The 23,501-nt window shown below is 35.6% G+C and overlaps 1 protein-coding gene across 5 annotated transcripts in view; it reads right to left on the minus strand.

Annotated features, from left to right (window-relative positions):
• The window catches only part of LOC129306105 (exocyst complex component SEC10b), a 54,534-nt gene extending 31,919 nt beyond the window's left edge, over nt 1-22,615 (minus strand). The window contains exons 1-13 of one of the 5 annotated variants that reach the window (XR_008592131.1): nt 22,456-22,615; nt 21,936-22,035; nt 21,535-21,792; nt 21,382-21,456; nt 18,579-18,680; nt 9,964-10,014; nt 9,773-9,878; nt 9,555-9,674; nt 7,321-7,412; nt 743-911; nt 586-662; nt 383-481; nt 189-279 (exon numbers count right to left, since the gene is read on the minus strand). Coding sequence is in view for 4 of the 5 variants with exons in the window: in XM_054946466.1 (XP_054802441.1) it covers nt 189-279; nt 383-481; nt 586-662; nt 743-911; nt 7,321-7,412; nt 9,555-9,674; nt 9,773-9,878; nt 9,964-10,014; nt 18,579-18,680; nt 21,382-21,456; nt 21,535-21,792; nt 21,936-22,031 (1,336 nt within the window). In the remaining variant the exon portion in view is untranslated. Of the gene's footprint in view, nt 1-188; nt 280-382; nt 482-585; nt 663-742; nt 912-7,320; nt 7,413-9,554; nt 9,675-9,772; nt 9,879-9,963; nt 10,015-18,578; nt 18,681-21,381; nt 21,457-21,534; nt 21,793-21,935; nt 22,039-22,347 lie in introns of all 5 variants that reach the window. The other 4 variants (XM_054946466.1, XM_054946467.1, XM_054946468.1 and 1 more) reach the window with 4 other exon arrangements.
• Nucleotides 22,616-23,501: the final 886 nt, after the last annotated feature.

Below are 23,501 nucleotides of genomic sequence, written 5' to 3' on the forward strand. Positions count from 1 at the left end.
CAAAAGCTAACTCCTCAAAGCCCATTTAGAGTCAGTGTCCCTCACTTAAAGGCTTCTATAGGTTATCTTCTAATCCTTCATTTCCTTCCCCTTGTTATATTTCCTAGCCTGTACCTAAAAGCATGAGAGAACAATGAAGAGATTTGGCCACAAACAAAAATAGTAGCAATTTCCAGCTAATTTATTACCCTCAACATCCAAGTCACCGCATCCCAAAGCTTGTAGATCTCTAGCAAGTTCTTGTGTCTTTTCATATGCCACTGCCAGCATTCTGAGATACTGAAGCCTCAAATCAATTGTAAATCAAATCAACATTATCATGCTGTCTAAAATGGAGTTTGGATATATAATAATGGAAGCAGTCAGAGATTTTAGTACTCACTAATAGGAGTCCACCTTCTGCCATGGTAGGTAACCTTACAAGAGATGGCTTCAGTAACAATTTATCCAAAACGGCAGTGACACGCTGCTCCAAAACTCGCTACATACAGAAATACAGGAAAACAAACAAAAAGTTATGGAGATGAAAATGACAGACCCTACTCTCTTTAAAGAAAAAGTATGAGGAACCACATCTTTGGGTACCTGAACTAAGATTGACATGACTTCATTGGGGGAAGGGAATACTGCAGTTATTGTTGCTGCTTCTTTGCGAACAGTATCTGCAACAAATTACAATGTTATTACTGGTTCACTAAAAAAATTCATATTTTTCAGCAACAGAAGTTGTTACACTTCAAACCTGTAATTTCTTTGTACAAGGCCGAAAGCCCACGAGCAACATTACTAGGACTAACTTGTGCAACCTGGTCACCAAGAACCAACCTAGTGTCAGCATTCATAATTTCCACATCAATAAACATTGGACGTGTTGCCACATAATGCTGCATGGCACTAGTACCCCTGTTGAACTGCATTGCAAAAAATAAATAAATAGATAAATAAAAAAATAAAAAGGTGAAACATGCTGTTAACAAATGATATCCTATTACTGCACTCATTTTTCTTCAATCCAACCAACATCAATTAAATGCATAAAGAAACACTGATATGGGTATGAGTATCTGATTATATGATATGGCATGATACAGCGATAAAGCAAACTTTAAAAATTTTAAGATACGAGTACAAGGATATATAAAACTTTATATATATTATATGTAAGCAACAATTCAATTATTAAAAGTGCATAGAAATTCAACAAAATACCAAGTGTTACAAAAGACATTTCAAAATGCCAAGTCATGGAAAAGGATAAATTTAAATTATTCCTCAATTTCAATTATGTTACTAGACTCTCTTATAAGTTCTTGCTTTAAAATTGGCTTATCAAGTGATAAACTTACAACTTCAAGACTATTAACACCATCAAATGGCTTCAAAGTGTCTCCATTATCCCACATTCTACTTTATCTAGTAAGATATTTTTCACTTTTCCTCAATAAGAGATATATGCGCAAAAACTAAGTCTTCAACTCTTTTTGGAGTGATTTTGTTCCTCTTTAATGAATGAATGAAAGAATAAGTTCTCTAACTACTTTCACAATAAGAGGAACAGCATGGTCGACCAAGAAGTTTCAATACAAACTGATGTAACCTTGAGATATAGTCAGACTTATAAGAGGAGATCTAGGGAGCAGGTGGGTGTAGAAAAGAAATACCCAGTGGATCAAAGTTAATATCCTTAAGGTCCAGAAATTAAGAATTAAGTCATGATGTATGGTAAGGTGGCTTAGATTCGGTCTAGATACGTGGGTCACCTTTTTGCTTTCTTATTTTGTTGTTGCTGTTTTGGGGAGCACTAAAGAATGTTGTGAGAAGCTAGTCAGAAGGAAGGAGAGTGCTGGTCTCTCAAACACCAGTGAGAGGCTGTGTTCTTATTGCTGTGTTATTTCTTTTGTTGTAATTTTCATCCATAGGGAATAGGGTTTTGGCCAAAATCAGTGAGCTTCTCTTTTGCAACACTGATTCGGTTTCTAAGTCTTAATATCAAAAACCTCAGAATTTCCCTCATTTATTTCCTTCTTGCATTTAAGTTCTGTTGAAAGTAATTAATATAGAGCAGAGCTCTCTCACAAACCTTTAAAGAGTAGGGATAAAAGAACCATAATTTAATCGTCACTTTTTAGGTTCTAAATTTCACCTATCTTGTGAGGAATCAAATGATGAATAAAAGTTTGAACATCCACAAAATTTTGAGTACTCTTGAGGTTCTAAATTCCACCTTCCCTACTCAGGATAATTAAAGTACCTTTAAAGGCACTTTACTCTCTCATTTGATATTTCAATATCCCTGCGAGAAACAACTCTATTGGGAGCACCATTAAGCCATTCAGGTGCCTACAACATTTGCAAATATATATATATATATTAGGACTACACAAAGGCCTGACCCGATAGGACTTTGACTTAATCCAAAGTTTGGTCCTTTTCATGAAAACAACTGAGGTAGGCAACCCGTGATCTGGACTAGTCTTGGTATAACCCGAAGTCAAACAGGATCAGCCTAGTCTAGTAGGACTAGGAGACTAGTCCTAGTCTTGTCCAATATCTTACTTTCTTTTTCTCCCTTTTTCATCCATGAGAGATAGCAATTTATTCAATGTAATAAACTCAATTAACCTGATAAAATTATTTATAGTCATATAAAATTTATCACAATAAGAACAATTTGCAACAATAAAAAGTATTTCAGTTACAACATAAAGGATTCAAATTAAACAACCTTCAACATGTCTAAAATCCATTACACCAAGTTAACAACAAATTCCATCAATAAAAGATAAAAATTAAGGTTGGTCAGTATTGGAATTTTCTTCAATATTCATGACTCCGCAAGTATAAAACACAAATTACTAATTACTATTTTAAACTAACTTATGGTAATAATAATTAATAAATTAATTATAATTATATTAAATAAATTTATAAGACCAAACCAAGTTCAGATGCTCGGTCTCTTGTACAGTCTAACCTGAAAAAAGAGTCTGATCTTTTTAGTCTTCTTAATCTTGAAAGACTAGTTTTTATCCAAACTAGATCGAGCCAGACCGAGTTGTCTCGGGTTGGACCAGACCATACAAGACTAAAGGACTTTTACAGAGCTCTAATATTATAGATATTATGAACAAAACTAAATGCTTCATGAATGATAAACATTGTAATATTACTAACATAAGATTCAATGAAAGTACTGTGGGAATATTAAGCATTTATTATAAATATTCTTAGACATTTATTGTAAATATTCTTAGGCTTTATTAGTCTTTATTAGTAATCATTACTATTTTCTCATTTTAGTGTATAAATGCCTAGTTTAATAAAGGCAGAGAAACTCAAGTTTGTAAACTAAAAAAGTCTATATATGGCTTGAAACAATCACCGAGAGCTTGGTGTGATAGGTTCTCAAAAGTTCTAAAGTCCAAAGGTTACAAGCAAGCTATGCCGGATCATACAATGTTTGTTAGAATGGATGGAAGCAAAAAATGTATCCTTATTGTCTATGTCGATGACATAATACTCACCGAAGATCACCTTGAGGAGATCGAGAGAGTGAAGGCTTCCCTTGGAAAGGAATTTGAAGTCAAGGACCTTAGGAAGCTAAGATACTTTTTTGGGACGGAAGTTGCCAAGTCAAGAAGAGGAATCTATATTTCTTAGAGAAAATATATACTTGAGCTCCTAACTGAGACAAGCATGTTGGGTTGTAGACCCATTGAAACCCCTATTGAGGTCAAGAAACCAAAGAAGAAGCTTAAGGTAAATAAGGAAGGCGAAGAAGAGGAGAAGGAAGTCAAAGAAAAGGAAGAAGTAGCTGACAAAGAGAGATATTAGAAGCTTGCTGCAAAATTGATGTATCTGTCTTATACGAGGCCAGATATAGCCTTCGCTGTCAATGTAGCCAGTCAATATATGAGTTGTCCAATGAAGAGTCATATGGAGGCAGTGTTCAGGATCTTGAGGTATCTGAAAGGTACTCCTGGTAGAGGTTTGTTCTTTAAAAAACATGAGCAAAGATCCATTGAAGTTTACACCAACGCAAGTTGGGGTAGAACCTCTGAAGATGAAAGATCAACCTTCAGCTACTATTCATTTGTGTAGGGAAATTTAGTGATATAGAAAAGCCAGAAGCAAAGAGTCATTTCCAGAAGCAGTGCTAAATCTGAATTGAGAGCTTTGGCTCAAGGCATTGCTAAGAAGTTGTGATTGAAACAAGTCTTGAATGAGATGCAGGCTCACAATTAAAGCTCTATTGTGATAATAAGGTTGCCATAAACATGGCCTTAAATCCAATATAACATGACAGGTCTAAACATGTTGAGATTAACCGACACTTCATCAAAGAAAAAGTGAACGAAGGAATTCTATGTTGACATATTTGCCTACAAAGTTGTAAGTTGCTGATATTTTGACTAAAGGGTTACTCGGGCCTGCATTTGAAAATTACATAAGCAAGTGGGACATGATTAGTATCTATAATCTAACTTGAGGGAGGGTGTGGGAATATTAAGCATTTATTGTAAATATTCTTAGGCTTTATTAGTCTTTATTAGTAATCATTACAATTTTCTCATTTTAGTGTATAAATAACTAGTTGTATTTCAATATTCAGTATCAATGAGAAAGACTTTCTTCTAAAGTTCCACAAGTACAAGGCAATGAAAAGGAGTGAACTCTTTGTCTATCAGTCGATAATGATTCCATAAACAACTTCATAAAAACTTGAATGCTCAGAAAGTGGTTCATCCTCATGCTTGCAAATGGGCCCCTATACTTGTTTAACCATTAAGTCCCACATTGCATAAATCAAGTGAAGTGTATGCCTATTTGCATCAGCAAACCAAAGCATACTATAAATTGGTCTTGTGAAAAGTATACAATCAACATCATCCCACTGAGAGTCATCAAGAACCAAGTCTTTAATGGCAGTGCTTTTCCAACGTCATCTTCTTTATAAGTATTCCATACTTCACTTGTAACCATTGTGCGAAGAAAAGTTTTAATGAGCTAGAATCTCTTAAGCATCACAGCTATGGATGCAAATCTAGCTTCAACTATGGCAAGTAACTTCAATCGCACAAATTCATTAAAAATTACCAACTGCATAGAATGACATATGATAAAAGTTCTAATGAAAACTGCATCATCCTTAACCTCCTCAATCTAATGACATTTGTCATATACAATATCATTTTCCTCTGTGTCTTTTTGCCGTACATATATTCTTCAATGCAAGATTAAATGTATGCACAACAAATTGGTGTCCAAAAATGGCAGGATACTCGGCCTCTATAAGTTTACCAACAGATTTGCAAATAGATACATTATCAATGATTATTTTAACTACATTTTGCGGCTTGACCCCTTCAATCACTTGATGCATTAGACCAACCATATAATATCTTTATATTCCTTTGCCTTCAAAAACATAGGATACCCATCAAATACAACCATAAATTTAATCAACGGCCTCCGTTGAACATCTATTCAACCGTCTGTGACTATACTTACCCCTTTCTCACCCCAAATCCCTTTAATTGGCTTAAGTAGCTTTTCTATGTTAGCTTTCTCTTTGCAACAAGGGGCCCCTTGGTGCATTATAACCAGGAGGCTTATTTATATCCAAGAGTTATATTATTCGCAACATATTGATATGAACTAATGAAATATGAATTGCTTGCCAAATGAAAAGATAAACAACCTATATAAAACATTCTTGCAATTTGAAGCATGTATATTTTCCCTAGCCCCTTGATGGAAGGCTCTTTCTAATAAGTTTATTGGCCTCCTCTTGCCTTAGTTATAGTCATTTTGAACAGAATTGTTATCTCCTTAACTTAAAGGAGACAAACCTCAGCTAAAGGTGGTAATAGGACTTGCTTAGGCTTTGTTTTATTATCAACCTCTTATTGTAATTTTTTAATCTCAACTACGGAATAATCATCAACCTTTAGGAAACACCAATTCCTTTGACGGAAGTTTTTAACAAGTGCCACTTAACTCTAAAGTAAGAGCTGTTATATTCTTTGTTACAATAATTACATTTCCAATATCTATTTCCAACCCTCAATATATTTTCCCCTGCTCTATTTTGATTTACCAAAGTGACATGACACCATAAAGGAGTTCCATCTATTTGTAGCTCATTTGGAGAAGAATTACAAGATAAATTAACACTCCCCTTGAACTACTATTTCCAGACTTCCAGGCATATCTAATTAAAAAAAGAGAAAAAAAAATAAAAAAAATCAAACACGAGAAATCATGAAGGAAGTCCAAGCAAGAACAAACAAGAGTTCAAATCATAAAGGAATTAGAGAGCTCAAAAGCCACAATATAGACCAAACAAGAATAGATCAGAAATCATGGGCGAGCCTAAAAGGGAACTCGATGGACGCCAACAAGATCCTAAGCAAGACAAGAAGGCAGAGTCACATCCACAAGCAAGCCCACAACGCGATAGCATGACAGCACAACCAAGAGTTATGGAGTGGAGAACAAGAGAGAAGATAGTCTTAATGGGTTCACAAAATCAAATGGGGAGTATTTCAAAAACCTTAGGGCTTTAGCGTAAAATTTATGTCCAAAATGCTGCGTTGCATATCAACACTGCATCCACCGCATCCCAAACATATCAACTCGTATCACCCAAAAAAAATATATTATCAAACACGAAGGTACACGTACGGACTGCATGTCTGTGTTCAGTACATATCCAACACAGATACATTGGGATTTTCTAAGTATCTATGCTTCCTTGCACATAAGAAGTGGAGGAGATAAATGCCAATGCAACCTATTGAACTACTAAATGCATCATGCAAATCAAAAGTAGAAAAGTTGTTTTATATGCCAATCAGTTCAGGAAGTTCCATTAGAGAGCATAATCTGTCTTCAATTTTGAAAGTTTTGGCTTGAAACCTAATGCTCTCTACCATAACTAAGGTTCAAGATGTTGCTATAATACCATTAATGTAGAAGAAAGGTAGGAATTAGAGAGAGAAAGGGAAAGAGATAGGAAAAGAGAACAGAAGGTAGGAATTAGAGAGAGAAAGGGAAAGAGATAAGAAAAGAGAACAGAGAAAGCTGACAGACAAGAGAACAAGAGAATAGAGGAACATGAAATTGAGTACTTCCATAAACAAACACATGCCTTCCAAGTTGCCTCCTCCTTATTTATACTAAGAAGGCTAACAGCTAGGCATTTCATTCCTACTAACAACTGTTTTCCTTCAACAACAACATTAACTTATCATTTCTCAATCAACTATAATTATCATAACATACCATGATAAAGCAAGTGCAACAAGCATTGGCTACCTGGGACAAAATTTTGGCACATTCTGCCATTGTAGACAATTCTCTTTTCTGCGATGCTGCATCAAACCGAGCCAACAATCTATTCTCTAACTCTACAAAGACAAAGAAAGCATATGAAACATATACATGACATGAATGCCCAAACATCTAGGTTATGTAGTCCCAATAGCAAGAAGAAAGGAAAGGGAGAAAGATGGTAGAGAAAAAGGAGAGAATTTAGTTAATTCTATTGGTCAATAAACTGACCAACCCTAATTGGTATGGGCTTTATGTAGAGAACATTAGAAACATTAAAATACAAGATGCTAATAATTAAATTGAAACAAGATGATAAGAAAATTTTAACAACAAATTTAATAAAATACCAACAAACTACTGAAATAAAACATTTTAAAATGAAGGATAAAATAAGTCAAATCATAATCCTAAGACTTTTTTTTTCCCCTTTTTACAGGCCTACAGTATATACGTAGAGAAAAAAATAAAGGGTGAAGGACTAAACCAGACGAAGGAACACTTATCCACTCATCCTGGAGTGCCATCAACATGTTTTTTGTTCATTCAAATATGAAAAGAAGACGTACAAATTATATGGAGTTATTTGTATCCTATATAATCCATACTAATCAAGATTCAATTTAAAACATCATCATCATCTAACTTAACAAGTGTGACATCAAAGTAAGCCTGCTAAATATGGCCAAGCCTTAGTCAATTTACAACACTCCCCCACAATGAAAATTAGATGTGGAACATTCCCTACTTGCTCATTAGGTTTGTTAGAATAATAACATATACAGGTTCATATATTGTCTAGCTTTATAGTACTGCATTGTATGGCACTTTATATTGTACCACATTGTATTCTTTTTTTTTTTTTATCTCCTATATATAGACATTTTTAAGAGGAAAAATTACCTTAAGCAATCCTTCAAACACTCTTTTCTTACATATATCTTTCCTCAACAGTATTTTCCTCTACCTTTCTCTTAAATTTCACATGGTATTTGAATCTTTGTGATCTTTCTAGACCTCATATACTAGGGTTGCGGCTCCTACCAACCCACATCTACTTCCAAAACCCTAGAAACCTAATTTTCCCTCATTTTCTTGCTACTACCTAAAAGGAGTGCCTCTCCCAATGTCAACACAGCTCCACATTTTGTGTTCAAAAGGCTCCAATAAGTGGGACCCAGAAATTTCGTCACTTAAACCTTGCTACACGTGGTCACATCTATTTTTAGCCAAAAATCTCTCATTAAAGTGATAGAAAGTGTCTATTATTTATTTTCACCATCGTTAGCTTCACCTTTGCCAATAAAGCACCTGTATCAATTTTTGGGATTAAACTCTCAAGCTCAAGTGTCCCTATTTTAGATGATGTTCACACTCTCTTGGTGCACATTTCTTCTAGTAATGTAATTGTTAAATATTAATATGCAAATGTTTCAGCTTCACATTTTCATAATTTATCATATTACTCAAAAGGATTTGTGGCAAACACTTGTGCCCCAACCACTCCAATCAATGGCATCGTTATCCTCCCCTTCCTATAGGCTCTACTAATGTAGCTATTGACTTACTACCTGCTCTAGCACCAATCCCATCCATGATCCTTCCATCCTCTAAAAGTGTCCCATTGGCCTTCACAAAGGTGCTCATTCATCTTGTAATCATCATCCCATTTACAACTTTTTTTAGTTCTTATCATTCATCTAGGCCTTGCTAAGCCTTTGTGTCTTATTTTGATTATGCTTCCTTTATTAACTAATTTTAGTGAATAATGGGATGATATTGCTGCATTGGATGGTAATGAAATCAAACATTTGATTCATGGAGGTTTTTCCCTTCTAGTGATCAATTGGCAAATGTCCTCGCAAAGGGATGATATTGCTACATTCCTTCTAGTGATCAATTGGCAAATGTCCTCGCAAAGGGATTATCAAGTGAACATTTTCAAAAGTTAGTGTCTAAGCTAGGAATGAATAATATACATTCTCCAACTTAAGGGGGAGTGTTAGAATGCTGGAACATCTACGCCTTGTAATTAGTCTTGTAGCTGGTAGTTAGGGGCTGAGTTAGCATTTGTTACACAGTGTGGGTGATGCTCTTGCATAAATACTCTTGCAAATCTTTCAAATAGTGAAAAATATTAGACAATATTTTTCCTCATTTGTTTTCTCAGCTTACAATCTTAACCCAACACTATCATAAAATCCTTTTAAGTAACTGACCATTGCAATAGTCCTGTAGATTAGCAACTGCAACATCTAATCCTCTGCTTGCAGTTGCATTTCCCATAACTGATGAGACAGCTATTCCTTGCCGTCCAATATCTTCTTCAGCAAATGACCCTAATAAAAAAATTGAAAAATAGAGTAGATATAAATTATAAAATGGTTTAAGCTTCATAATGCAACAAAGCCAAAAAAAGGGGGGGGAAGCTACTTACGTAATTTTTGGGCAATTGAAGCAGCCTCAGCAACACGGCCATCATCAGAAAATAGAGGTGAAAGCTCCATTAGATCACCAGGGCTGCTATTGAACTCCATTAAGTACTGTAAATATTTAATCAACAAAAGAATTGTCAAATTCCCCAATGAAAGAACACTATCAACCAAATGATAAAGCTGGTAATATTACCTTAATCAACTCTATTGTTTGACTGGCAGTTTCCCGCTGAGCATCAGCACTCTGACAAAACAAAATAATAAAAAAAGAATAGAGACTATGAGTTAAATCCCCAAAATTTACATCTACGTACATACATATCTAGTTAGTGTTATGTATCATTATTCAAAAGCATAAAGACTCATGGAGTGATTTGAAAATGACACAAAATGTACAAAAATGAATGGAAAGGCCCAAGATTTGGGTCAAAGGTACATAAGGACTAAACTTAAAAAGAAAGAAAGAAAATGGACATGGGCTAAACTAACAGGAATTTTTACCCTTTGGTAAATTTATTTCCTCATGTAAATTGATAAGAAATTGAAGGGGGATTATGTGATTCAAAAATTTCAACATTTTAAGCCTAAAAACTCTTGATGTATATGAGGATAAGGGGCCAAGGCATGTGAATTGATTTATGATAAATTAAAATGAGGTATAGAAAGTATATAGACCCTATGCTACACAATTTAATATATGTAGCATTTGGAATGGGAACGTCTGTTTCAACCTAGAGGAATTAAACATCTGGCCACTAAATTATTTTTCTTCTATAAGTAAATTTATCTAATCAAACTAAGGGAGTGTTAAATGGAGGATTAAAGGTAAGAGCGCATGCTAATTTTGGAAAATGGAGTGCAAGGTGTTAAGTTTAAGTTTGAATTGATTTAATGTGTCCAGCAAAGAGAATTTTGTGAAATACCATAGAATTTGTTGATTCTAGTTGCAATTTTGTGTGACCAAATTAATTAATTCCTATGTGCATCCTATGTGACCAAACAAAGAGAAGAGTTTCACCTCCCATGGCCAATTATTTTCGTTCAATTGAATAGGTGATTTAGTTATCCATGGAGAGCATTTTACTTAGCTACCAGTTGTAAGTGTTATGTATTCAAAGCAAGCATATTGGTGGTAATTGAGTGTTTAGGTGTCATGCCATGAAGTCAAGGAAATTGCATTTATTTAGCTTCATTTTGCCACCCAACTAAATGAAAATCCATTTAATCATGTCTTTATTTACATTTATATGGCAAGTGGCAAACCACTAATCAAGCACTGCACCCATTAGACTTCATCTTTATTTGGGTTTAGTCAAGAAAAGCTTGAGATGAATTTCCTTCTATGGTGTCACAAAGAGACAGGAGAGTAAGAAAGCCACAAACCAACCTTAAATCCTACTCCTATCACTACAATATTCTTGTAAAAGTTGGGCAACTTTTCAAGAACGATCTTGCCATAGTCTTGGATTGAGAAAAAGCTCAAGTTGCAAGCCAAAAGAGGGAGCAAGGTAGAAGTTTCAAGGAAGTTAAACAGATAATATATATATATATATATATATAAGAAATCTCTTCAATTTGGTGTATGATATACTAGAAAAAAATTTGGATATATCGGCTATGCAAGATGAATTAGTTTCTATTAGAAAGAGAGAACAGAGAGGGAATGATGTTCAAATGTTGTCTTGCTCAAAACTTATGATTTAAGAATGTTAGATATAAAAATGAAACCCAATTCTTATGAGTTTGATCAAATTCCTAAATAAGTGAAACTTGCATGTTAACCTTGGCCAAGATCAAAATGCACTACTAGATGGATGAATCTGGATTAAAGGTTGTTAAATATGTGTTCTAGGAGGTTAATCATGCATGAAAATGCATCTTTATGAAATTATGAAACATTAATTATGAATTTCGAATTTTAGGGTTGTTGGAAACCTACAAGCCCAAGCCCAATACTCTGATATTATGTTTGGTAAGAGAGAAAAGTGGGGGGTAGAGCAAAGTGTGAGAAAAGGGAGGGAAAACTATATTTTTCCCTGCTTGGTTAAGGAAAGAAAAATAGGGGAGAAAGGAAATTGGAGGAAAATACATGTGGGACCTACACCCCCCCCCAAAAAAAATAAAAAACTTTTCAAAAATGGGAAGATTTTGCAATGATAAATATCCTTCCAAATTTGACCATAAATTTTTTTCGTTTCCTGCCCTATCACCGTCCATTTTCGTTAGACTTCCTCTTCATTTATTCAAGCATGCATTCAACAATCCCTAATCCTATGCAAAATCAATTTCGTGTTGGTCCCAAGGTATATATCCACTCTCTTTTTCATTTATCTTGTTTCATAGTCCAAAAACACAGATTTTTCATATCAATTTCACCTTCTCACACTACATTTTACATCTTTCAGGAGGAGCACTACTTCCCTATGCTATCTGAATAAACTAGTTTTCGGTCTTGCATCAATTATTCCTCAAGGCATCAAAGCGACTATGATCCAATTTGGATTCGAGCTGCACAACAAAGGTCAGGGATGGTAGTGATGAATCAACGAGAAACAAAAATCCCACAATCACAAGCCACCAAGAGCCAAATGATGCTTCTACAGTCACCATTCATAGATTGACCAATCAGAATTACATTTAGTAGGCTACAGGCATGTGTCTATATGTCACTAGAAAAGGGAAGTTCAAGCACCTTATTGGTGCAACACCAAGACCTACAACAACCGATAGTAAGTTTCTAGCATGGGAAGCTAACGACTCACTTGTTCAAGCATGGCTCATGAACTCAATGACCATGGAGATCAATTCCAACTTTGCCCTATTTGGATTACCCCTTGAAGTCTAGATGGCTACCAAGGACAAGTTTGCTTATATTGAAAAAAGAGCTGCAATTCTTGAGATTGAAAGAGCTCTCCATGATCTGAGGAAAGGTACTTTGTCAATTACACAGTATTATATTAACCTTGTTATGTACCAGCAGCAATAAGAAACCTATAACACACAAGTAGTCGTGCCTTCAAGATGCTGCCAGCTTATCAAGATCAAGTAGGAGCAATGTATAAATTTTTATTGGGGTTGGATGATGCTTTTGATGATGTTCGTGGGCGGATCATGAGTCTTGAACCTCTACCATCATTGAGAGGTGTTTTCTTTACTGTAAAGCATAAAGAAAGCAGAAAGAAACTGATCTCAAGCAAGCAACCCAATGCTGAAGATCTTACTTCGAGTGCCCTTGTGTCAAAGGGAGTTCAAAATGGTAATAAGGAAAGAAGAGCAACAAATGGTGTGACCATTGTCAAAAAAGCTAGTCATACCGAAGATGTAAGCTAAAAACTCTATGGCAAGCCACCCAATCAAAAAGGGAGAGGAAAGCTAGAGAATAGAACCTTGCTGCTGCTATAGAGGACAAATCTGATTTTGACACACTAAGCAAGGAAAAAGTTGAAATTTTAAGGAAGATGTTAGACAAACATGACTCGCATGTAAAGCATATGGCTTCTAGCAATATTGCCTACATAGGTAATGCAATTCTTGCCTTTAAATCTAAAGTTAATCACAAAGAAGTGTGGATTGTTGATGCAGGGGCTACTGATCATATGAAGGGTAACCACAATCTGCTTCAGAATTTACAGCCATGTAAAGTTATTATGTTTATTAAAGTTGCTGAAGGAAAATTCCTTAAGAGTTTAGGAAATTGGTATAGCTTACCTATTCAATGGATTAATACTTTAAAATGTTCTATATGCTCCTGAGTTAAAGTGCAGTCTTCTATCAGTGATTTTGCATCAATTTTGTAGTGTTAATTTTCTCCCTAAACTATGCACATTTTAGGACTTGGAGTCCAATCACATGTCAAAATTATTTTCCAATTCTATGGATAAAAGTTTTCCTCCTTTGAATTGTGATGTTTGCCAACTTTCAAAGCACACAAAAGACACTTACAAATCTCATCCACACATACCATCTGAACCCTTTTCTCTTGTGCACAATGACATATGGGAACCTTCTCATATTTCCTCCTTAACCAATGCCAAGTCGTTTGTCACCCTTATAGATGATCATACACGTCTCACATAGGTAAAGAAACCATTAAAGTTCTTCATAGTGATAATGGAAAAAAGTATGCGTGCTCAGCCATGAAAACGTACTTGGACTAGAATGGCATTGTTCACCAAACTAGCTATGTTAACATGCCATAACAAAATGGTATTGTCGAAAGAAAGAACAGAGCTGACACCTCTTAGTAGTCACTAGGGCTCTTATGTTTACCCATAATGTTCCAAAATCCTATTAGGGAGAAGCAATTCTTACTAATGCACATCTCATAGATAGATTGCCTTCAAAAACCTTCAATTTTCAAACACACCTTCAGGTTCTTACAAAAACCTTTCCCACCACATACCTGAACCCCTACCTCCAAGAACGTGTGTTTTCAGCCGTATTGTTTATGTGCACAATGATAATGGTGGAAAACTTGACCCTGAAACCTTAAAATGTAGTTTCTTAAGCTGCTACTTTACCAAAAAGGGTCCATCCCTTCGGGAAAAAAATTTTACCATGAATGCCACTTTTGTTGAAACACAACCCTATTGCCCTTATCCTCCCATTCAAGAGGAGAATGACTATAAATGGGAGCCCGTACAGCCAAATTCCTCCAATGAACCTTCGGACTTGCCACAAAATTTGCCTACCAATGACCCTATCTTTGAACCTCAACCCTCTCGGACCAACCAAGAATCCTCACAAACCATCCAAGAACCCATTCTGGACTTGGACAAATTTGAGACCGAGCCAAACAACACTAAATCAGATGCAATTGATCGTGTAGTGGCTAACAGTACAAGACCTAAAGATGCAGAAGCACACCCATTGACAGGTGATGAGCCTAATCACCCCTCTAGCTCTCACTAAGACTAGGATTCAACCTGAACTTCAACTCCTAATGATCTTGGGTGGCCAACTGCATTGAGGAAAGGACTAAGGAAGTGTAGTATGCAACCTATTAGTAATTTCGTCACTCATGACAAGCTCTCACCTTGTATGCAAAGTTTTGTTGCAAAGTTGTCAGCAAAAAAAAAAAAATTACGCTCTAGCTATCAAGAACCAATTTCTGATCAGAACTAGGGGAATGCCATTCAAGATGAATTAATAGCATTGATAAAAAACTGAACTTAGGAAATCACTAAGCTACCTCTAGAAAGAAAATTGTGGGGCGAAGATGGGTCTTCACAAATTATAACCTTAATGGAACCCTCTACAAAAACAAAGCCCAGCTTGTTGCAAGGGGTATTCATAGACTTGTGGTATTGATTATCAATAAACATTTGCTCTTATTGCGAAGTTGAATACCATTCGGGTGTTATTGTCCTTGGCTGCAAATTGTGATTGACCTTTACACCAACTAGATGTAAAAAATGCCTGCCTTAATGAAGACTTGAAGGAGGAGGTGTATATGGAAGTTCCCGAAGGGCTATAAGAACACAAAAAGCAAGCATGGTGTGCAAACTGTATAAATCTCTGTACGGGCTCAAGCAATCACCTGGAACTTGGTTTGAAAGATTCACAAAAGTTGTTAAGAACTTGGGGCATGTTTGGTCTCAAATAGATCACACAATGTTTGAGACACTCGAAAGGAAAAAAGGCAATACTCATCGTTTATATTGAAGTTATTGTGCTAACTGGTGATGATTTCGTTGAAATACAGAGGCTAAAGAAGCCACTAGAAACTGAATTTGAAGTAAAAGACTTGGGAGGTCTAAGATAGTTTCTTTGAATGGAAGTAGTTAGATCTAACCAAAGAATTGTGTTGTCACAAAGGAAGTAGGTGCAAAACCAGCTAAAACACCTATGGAATCTTCATGAAAATTAGATATTAAGGAAGACAAGGAGGATGAAGGGGAATCAACCTCAAATAATAAGGAAGATTTACTTCCCGTTGATGCTAACAGATATGAAAGGCTAGCAGGTAAACTTATCTACCTCTCCCACACTCAACCTGATAGTAGCTTTGTTATTGGCATGGTGAGTAGGTTTGCCAATGATCCATGAGAAAAGCATATGTAAGCTGTTTATAGAATTTTGAAGTATCTAAAGATGACTCCCAAGAGAGGAATCTTCTTTGCTAAAGGTAATTCTAGAGGAATAGAACTCCATACATATGATGACTATGGAGGTTCCCGTCCTAATAGGAGGTCCACTTCTGGTTATTACACTTTCATGTGAGGAAATCTAGTGACATGGAGAAGCAAGAAGCAATCCATTGTATCCAAAAGTAGTGCAGAATCAAAACTAAGGCCATTGGCTCATGGAGTGTGTGAAGGGATGCGGCCACAAAGAGTGTTGAAAGAACTAAAATTAGAGACTAATTCACCTATTAAAGTTAGGTGTGATAGTAAGTCTGCTGTAGCAATGGTGGAGAATCCTATATGTCATGAAAGAATGAAGCTTGTTGAAATAGATAAGCATTTCATTAAAGAGAAGATGGACATGAGAATCATTGATTTAGCCCATATACCTACACAACTACAAGTGGTTGATTTCTTCACCAAGCCATTAGCTAGAACACTATTTGAAGAATTTAGAAGCAAAAAAGGATTGACAAATATCTATTTACCAACTTGAGAGGGAGTGTTGGCACCGAATAAGCCCATTGGGCCTAGTGCCCTAAGTCATATTTAATATTTATAATTTATTGTGTTAAGCGTCTAGTTTATTAGTACTGTACTGTTCCTGATATTTAGGAGATTTGTTGTTGCTTCTTTTCCATTTTCAGCATCTAATGTATCTCGGCCAGATCCCATTATGACTCTAGGGTTTGCATCATCTCTATAAGTGTAACCTGTGCTATCTGAATAAACTAGTTTTCAGTCTTGCATCAATTAGTACTCACTTATATTTTCCTCTTCTGTCAGAATTATTGACTATATTTTTGCTGTTTTTATTTTCTTTCCTTACTACTAGCTTTTTTTGGGGTGAGACAAGTTAGGGATATTTTATCCTTACTTTTAGCAATAAGATCGGATCTGCTAAGGTAGTTTTATGAGCACCCGGGCCTATATACCTTCTTCATCTCAACTAATAAAACACAGAGGAAAAGGCTCTGTTTTTCGATAAGGGTTCATGAGGCAGGATGAGAGTTGTGACATAAATGACTTCAATAAGTCAAATGGATAGTTAAAGTAAATTTTATGGATAATTTCTTGACTGGAATGCTGGAATTTGCCAAAAGGGCTTAGTAAACTGAAAGTAACCTGAAGATGTAGGAAAATGTAGCATGGAAGCTATCATTGAAATCTAACCTAAATATTGTTGGAATGGTGAGAGGTGATTGTAAATTTGGGTAAATGAAGTATGAAACCAGAATGTATAAAATAAAAATAAGAAAAAAGAACATAAACATTTGATTATGTTTGAGAAACTAAAGAAGTAAACCACAGGTTCTGAGCAATGACTTGAATTGTTATGTGATCGTCAATGTAATACTATTAGGCCAATTGAAGTGTGGCAAGAGCTCCTTGGGAATCTTGGCTGAGGGGTCTCAAAAGGATATAAAGGGAAGTTCAAGTCATTGGGCATTAGCGATCAAACCAAAAGGAAGCAATTCACCCCTTCTCTTATATGCATGTTTGTTGTGTCATTTGAAAGCATGCATGATTTAAATATGAACTGAGTTGGGAGATTGGAAATGTTTGAAATGTTTTCGTTTGCCATATGGCAAAGCACGAGAGTACTTGTTGCTAACTCAATACCTTTATGGCACTAGCAAGGGCAAGGGATTGGACATGATGATCCTTCCCAAGCCAAGGAGAAATGGATGTGGCAATACATTACCAAAGTGAGTTTTATGTGCAAATGTGTGATTGCATTATTACTCTAGCATGATGTTATGATGTCCTATTGCAACTGAGATACCCCAAAATCTCGCTCCTTTACTCCACTAACCATATCAAGCCATGGAAAGCATAGATAAAAGCAAGTAAAGTGTCTCTTAATGTGCACGAGATGAAGAAAGCATATGCTAGCTAGAAGCATATTTATTTTATAATGATGCATAATACTTGACAAGTATATGTTTAGAATGAATATGTTTATGTACGGAAGGGAAAGTAATTCCAGTGCTTTTGATTTATTATGTCTAAAAGAATATTAAGGTGCAAAAAAGGGTACATGTGAACTGTGCATAAAATTGTAGAAATGCTAAAGCAATGCGGATGTGTTTGAGCAAATTTGGAGTTTCTCCAAATCACAGAGTCAAAAGAACTCAGAATTTCCTTGTTCTCGTTTCTGGAATTAGAGAAAAACTAGACCTTTGAAACAAGTCCTCATTCATGTTAATTGGAAAAGTATAGCAAAAGTTATAGGTAGCATATTTGAACCAGAATTCTTGAACTGTATCAGAACGGTCTCAGGTTTTAACTCTCTATGAATGCATCTTGCATCAAACTTGTATAGCTATATTTTTATTGTGTTAAGGACATACAGAGGTTAAAAACAAGTCAAAGATTGTCACGATTGCCTTTTTTAGAATTGATTATGAATTTTCAACGCTAACTAAAAATTGAGGCAAAAGTAGCATTTAACAAATAAATATTACCCCAAGAATGTAAGAAAAGTTCAAAAGAATCAGTACTCGTGTGACCCAAATTTAACTCAAATGGACTTGACAGAATAATTTATACAAGGAAAAGAACTAATGAGAGTATGACTATATATTGAGGATCAAGGAGATCTAGACCTACTTACATTCTATTAATATTGGCAAGACTATAACTCATTTTCAAAAAGGAATCAAGACTTGAAAAAATCTACCTGAAGTTGATCTCCTATCTTTGCAGCAGTCTGGCCAACACTCGAAATACGTGAATCCAACCTCGCAAAGCTGTCAAACAAACCATCTACACCTTTCTCTAGCTGAAAAGCATATAAAGGCCCCATGCATTTTTTAAGGAACATTCAGATTCAAACATACTAAATACTTATACATAACTCCATGATATAGAACAACAACATGTATTACAACAAACCAACCAACAACAAAAAAAGTGAAAAAAGAAAGCAAGTCCTAACACCATTCATATGCTTTTGACTGCAAGTTTGCCAAAGAAATTTGGAATTATTTAATTAACCACATATTTCTGCCCAGTTTCTTTTGTGGTGATTTACAGGTTTGGCTGGAATGGAATATGAGGCACAACCCTGGCAAAACACACGTCCAACAATGGCCATGGATTAAAGTATTCACTCATGTTTGCTGGCTTATTTGGACCTCTAGATGCAAAAAAGCATTTCAAGATTCTGCACCTACACCTCGCAAGTACTGTCATCAGGCTCTTTTCCAAATTCAAAAATCTGGAAAAATCTGTCACTACAGAGGCATATTCAGTCAGAGTGCCCGCCTCCAGCAGGGACTACCAGGATAGATGTGGATGGATCTGTCAATGCTGAAAAACAAACAACATGTGGTGGGCTTCTCAGAAATTCTACTGGCAAATGGATTCTGGGCTTTCAGAGAAAACTAGAGAAATGCATATAGTTGAAGCTGAACTGTGGCCCATCAAGACAAGCCTCTAGCTATGCAAACAATTTGCTCTGTTGAAGATTCAACTTTACTCTAACTCCATGGACGTTTTGAGCCTGATCTTTTAGAGGAGGGGGCAGTAACCGCCCCCTAAATCACGAACTGGATGAAGTTCAGGATATGTAATTTGGGAATTGGGAAGTTGAAATTCAACATACTTATAGAGAAAGCATCAGATGTGCTGACTTCAAGGCTACGGTAGCCCCCAATATTGACCAGGATATCTCTTTGCTCACTAGAATACCTCCAGGATGTTTTGCTTTTTACTTAGATGATTTAAATAGGTCTTCTGAATTGGCTAATATGTAGTATCGTGTAACTTCTCAAGCTTTTTGCTTGCATTTTTATGCGGGGGAAAAAAATAAGTCCTATATCTGACAGATACAGGGATTGAGATACAACAACAACAAACCTTTATCCCACTAGGTGGGGTTGGCTACATGGATTGCAAGACGCCATTGTGCTCTATCATTTACCAAACTTTTAAGAATATTATTAATTAAGAGATCGCGTTTAACAACTTTCAAGTGTGTCTCTTAGGCCTTCCTCTACCTCTCTTAACAGGGCTCAAAGTTATATATTCCACTCTTCTCACTAGTGACAGATACAGGGACTGAGATAACTAGAGATAATCATGAGTACGGTACTACTGTCCCAATCCCTCAACCATATTTAGGAGCTTTAAAATTCCCGATCCCCATTGGATGCTAGAATTTCGAAATTCAGATTCATTCACTTGGTAAAATATACATAGAATATATTCATATAAATCACAACAATTAGTAAAATGTCCCATCTGGCCAGAAAAAAAAAGAGAAAGAGACGCAGAAACCTAATAATATAATTCAAAGCATATTAATGATATTTCAAGAGTATTTTATTTCTTTTTAGAATATAATATACTGATTAGTATATAATAAATGTATATGTAACTTCAAATATACACTGAGTCTGTAGGCGAGTAGGAATTCGTGTTACCCAGATTTGGGTCATAAAATAGTGATAAAAATCCACATGCTCAATCCCAAATGTTTAACCAAAAAAAAAATCCCCAATGTCTAGATGTCATGATTGACTATAGGATTTGCACATTTTCCCATCGCTACAGAAAAGCCATATACATTGAGTTTTCAAGTAATACTTGATATTATTGTCAATAGGCTTTTTCTCTTTTCAAATGAATGGTTAATATTCTTGATTCTGAAAAGTATAATAAAAGGATTCTTATGTGTAGAACAGAAAAGAATAGAGAAGAATAGGAGAGAGATGAGAGAGATTGACGGATGGCTTATCCAGTGTTGCTACAACCTCTACCTATTCCAAGTAGAGTTTGGGAGAGTGTGACTATGGATTTTATAGAATGGTTGCCCAAGTCAAATGGGGAAGACACTATCTGGGTGATCATTGATCGTTTTAGTAAATATGCACACTTTTTATCTTTATCTCATCCTTACAGCATCTACCTTGGCACAGCAATTTTTGGACCATGTGTACAAATTACATGGAGCACCAGTTGAGATTATTAGTGATAGAGATCCCCTCTTTATCAGTAATTTTTGGAGGGAATTTTTGAAGGTTTTGGGGGTTGAACAGAAGCTTACCTTCTCTTATCACCCACAAATGGATGGGCAATCAAAAGTGCTTAATTGCTGTTTGGAAAATTATTTGAGGTGTATGTGCTGGGAAAAACCAAAGGAGTAGCACAAATGGCTTTCTTTGGTAGAGTGGTGGCATAACACATCCGATCACACCTCTACAAAAACTAGCTCTGATACCACTGATGTGTAGAATAGGAAAGAATAAAGAAGAATAGGAGAGAGATGAGAGAGATTAAGGGAAAGAGAGAGAATTTCTGAATACTGCTCGGAAATATTATTTCACACACACCACAAACAAATACACAGATGACCCTTATATAGGTTCCCCCAAGAATATCTGTCTAACAGTAACTAACCATAGCCTAATTATCCCCTAATCATCTCATTTACACATCAGATTCAAACTTTTAGTGACACAAAATAGATGCAAACTAACCTCAAAAAGCGTCTTACGATGCTTAGAATCTTGGACAGAAACATCTTTATTGAGATTATAGAGTCTCCCATCAATCTGGAAATCCAAAAGGAAGAATAGAAGTTATTCTTCAACATGAAACCACAGAAGCTTTCAGGTAAGTCAGAGTTAAACCTGTTTGCGCAGCTCAACCAGCTCTTTACAAGAATCCTTGAACAGAGACAAGAGCTTCTCAACCTCTGGGAATAAAGGCGTTGAAAGCGCTTGTGTGTACTTTGCTGAATCAGATGGTGCTGGCGAGTGTCCATTTGGCAAAGAATCATGCCCACCAATGTTACTATGTCCTTCCAATGAATCTGCCTCTTCTTCTTGGAAAGATGGAAGAAGTTCATTCACCAAGTTTCCAAATAATGCGTCAAATGAAAAGTCTCCCTACACGTTCGTTAGCGCAAGCTATTTACCAAACCAATATCCAGAGTCCAACTCAAGCAACTAAGTTAAAGAGATATATTTAGAACTAATATTCAAACAGCTCCAACCATCTATGCCTCAAATGATACGGTTTGAACCTTTACCTTAAAGTCGTCGATGTCCAGAATGAGAGGGAAAGAGGCAGCTGATGCAGATTCGGCCATTCTACCATTTGTGGTTTTATCTCTGGTCTCTCTCATCTGGCTGCTGTCATGCAAATCAACACAATAACACAATAAAGTCATCCACGCAGCATGTTAATTATTAGATCAACATGGTCCTCTCAGATTACATTATATCAAGTACAAATGCAACCTAGAACCTCCTCAGGGAGTTGATTTTTAGTTCCGCACACGAAGAATTTATCAAACTTGAGAAATCAAATCTGAAGTTACACGTGAAATACTAGGCAACCCAATAAAAACAATTCAAGTCATGCATGAGCATGACCATAACGAGATATGATAAATAATTCCAAGAATAATGAAGCCCAAGAAATTAACGAGTTTCAGGTACCAAGATAAAATATGGTGAAGCCCACATGAATCAAATACAAGATTTTGCAGCAACAGAACACTCAAGTCCGATCTCGAAGAGTAGGAAGGAAAGAAAGTTAAAGTGAACCTTTCTGGCGAAATCACTCAAGAGGAGATCTTCTTCGATGCTTTGCTATGCTACGACTTGCAGAGACAGAATGGGTCCAACGAAAACTACAATGCACAAGAAATTTCTCAAGTGGTGAATTATCTGGTCATACCAAAGTCTAAACAAGGCTACGCCGAGAGGGGTCCGTCATTTTCTGATTTTTTTTCCCCACGTTTTCTATTTACTTCGTTGTTAGATAACTATTTTTTTTTTTTTTAAAACGGGAAGGGCGTTCTCACTGACTATCAAAATTCGAAAAATGCTCACAAACATACAGATGGAGAATCACCGCTTGTCAAATATTTACCATCTAGAAATAGATGTTACAACGGACATTAAAAAATAATAATTTAAGTATTTAAATATTATTATGAGAGAAAGATGAGTAAGGATTTTATAAAAATATTAATATCAAATAAAAAACTTTAGTGTTAAAATATGATAGAAAGACTATTAAAATTTGAAAATGCTAGTATTAAAAAAAATTTAATTTAACATTAATATTCTTACAAGATGTTTATTTGCCATTCTCATTATAATAGAAGAATTTTATCTTACAAATCAGACCCAACACCTTCTAAAATTTTACTTTAGAACTTGTTTTGTATGCTTGAAATGAGAAGAATGGAAAGAGAATTATAGCCACCGTGAGATTTTAACTTGTTTGATATAATGTAATTAAGTTTTATGTGAAACCCATTTCTAACAAAAATGGCCCAGATTTTTGCCTTTGTGGATTGTTAAGAAGATTATGATGGTTAAAAGACTTGTCTAGAGATTGTCTTCGGATGGGAATTTTAGCATCAAGTCTATTGGTAATAGTTGGTAAAATTTAGTCTGAGTCATGTCCAAGGACACTGTTTTTTAAGAATTATTCCCCCACATCGAGTTCATCATGCGGCAACTCCTCAGGATTAAATAGACTTTTCGTACTAAAAGTGAAAACACAGAACAATAGAAATTCACAAAATATACTCAGGTAACTACCCAATGAACTAATGTGATAGAAGAGGAGAGAAAGGCCG

The sequence above is a fragment of the Prosopis cineraria genome, unplaced genomic scaffold, assembly GCF_029017545.1.
Source record: "Prosopis cineraria cultivar Desert tree isolate PC_DT_omini unplaced genomic scaffold, ASM2901754v1 PC3, whole genome shotgun sequence".
Taxonomy (NCBI): Eukaryota; Viridiplantae; Streptophyta; class Magnoliopsida; order Fabales; family Fabaceae; genus Prosopis; species Prosopis cineraria.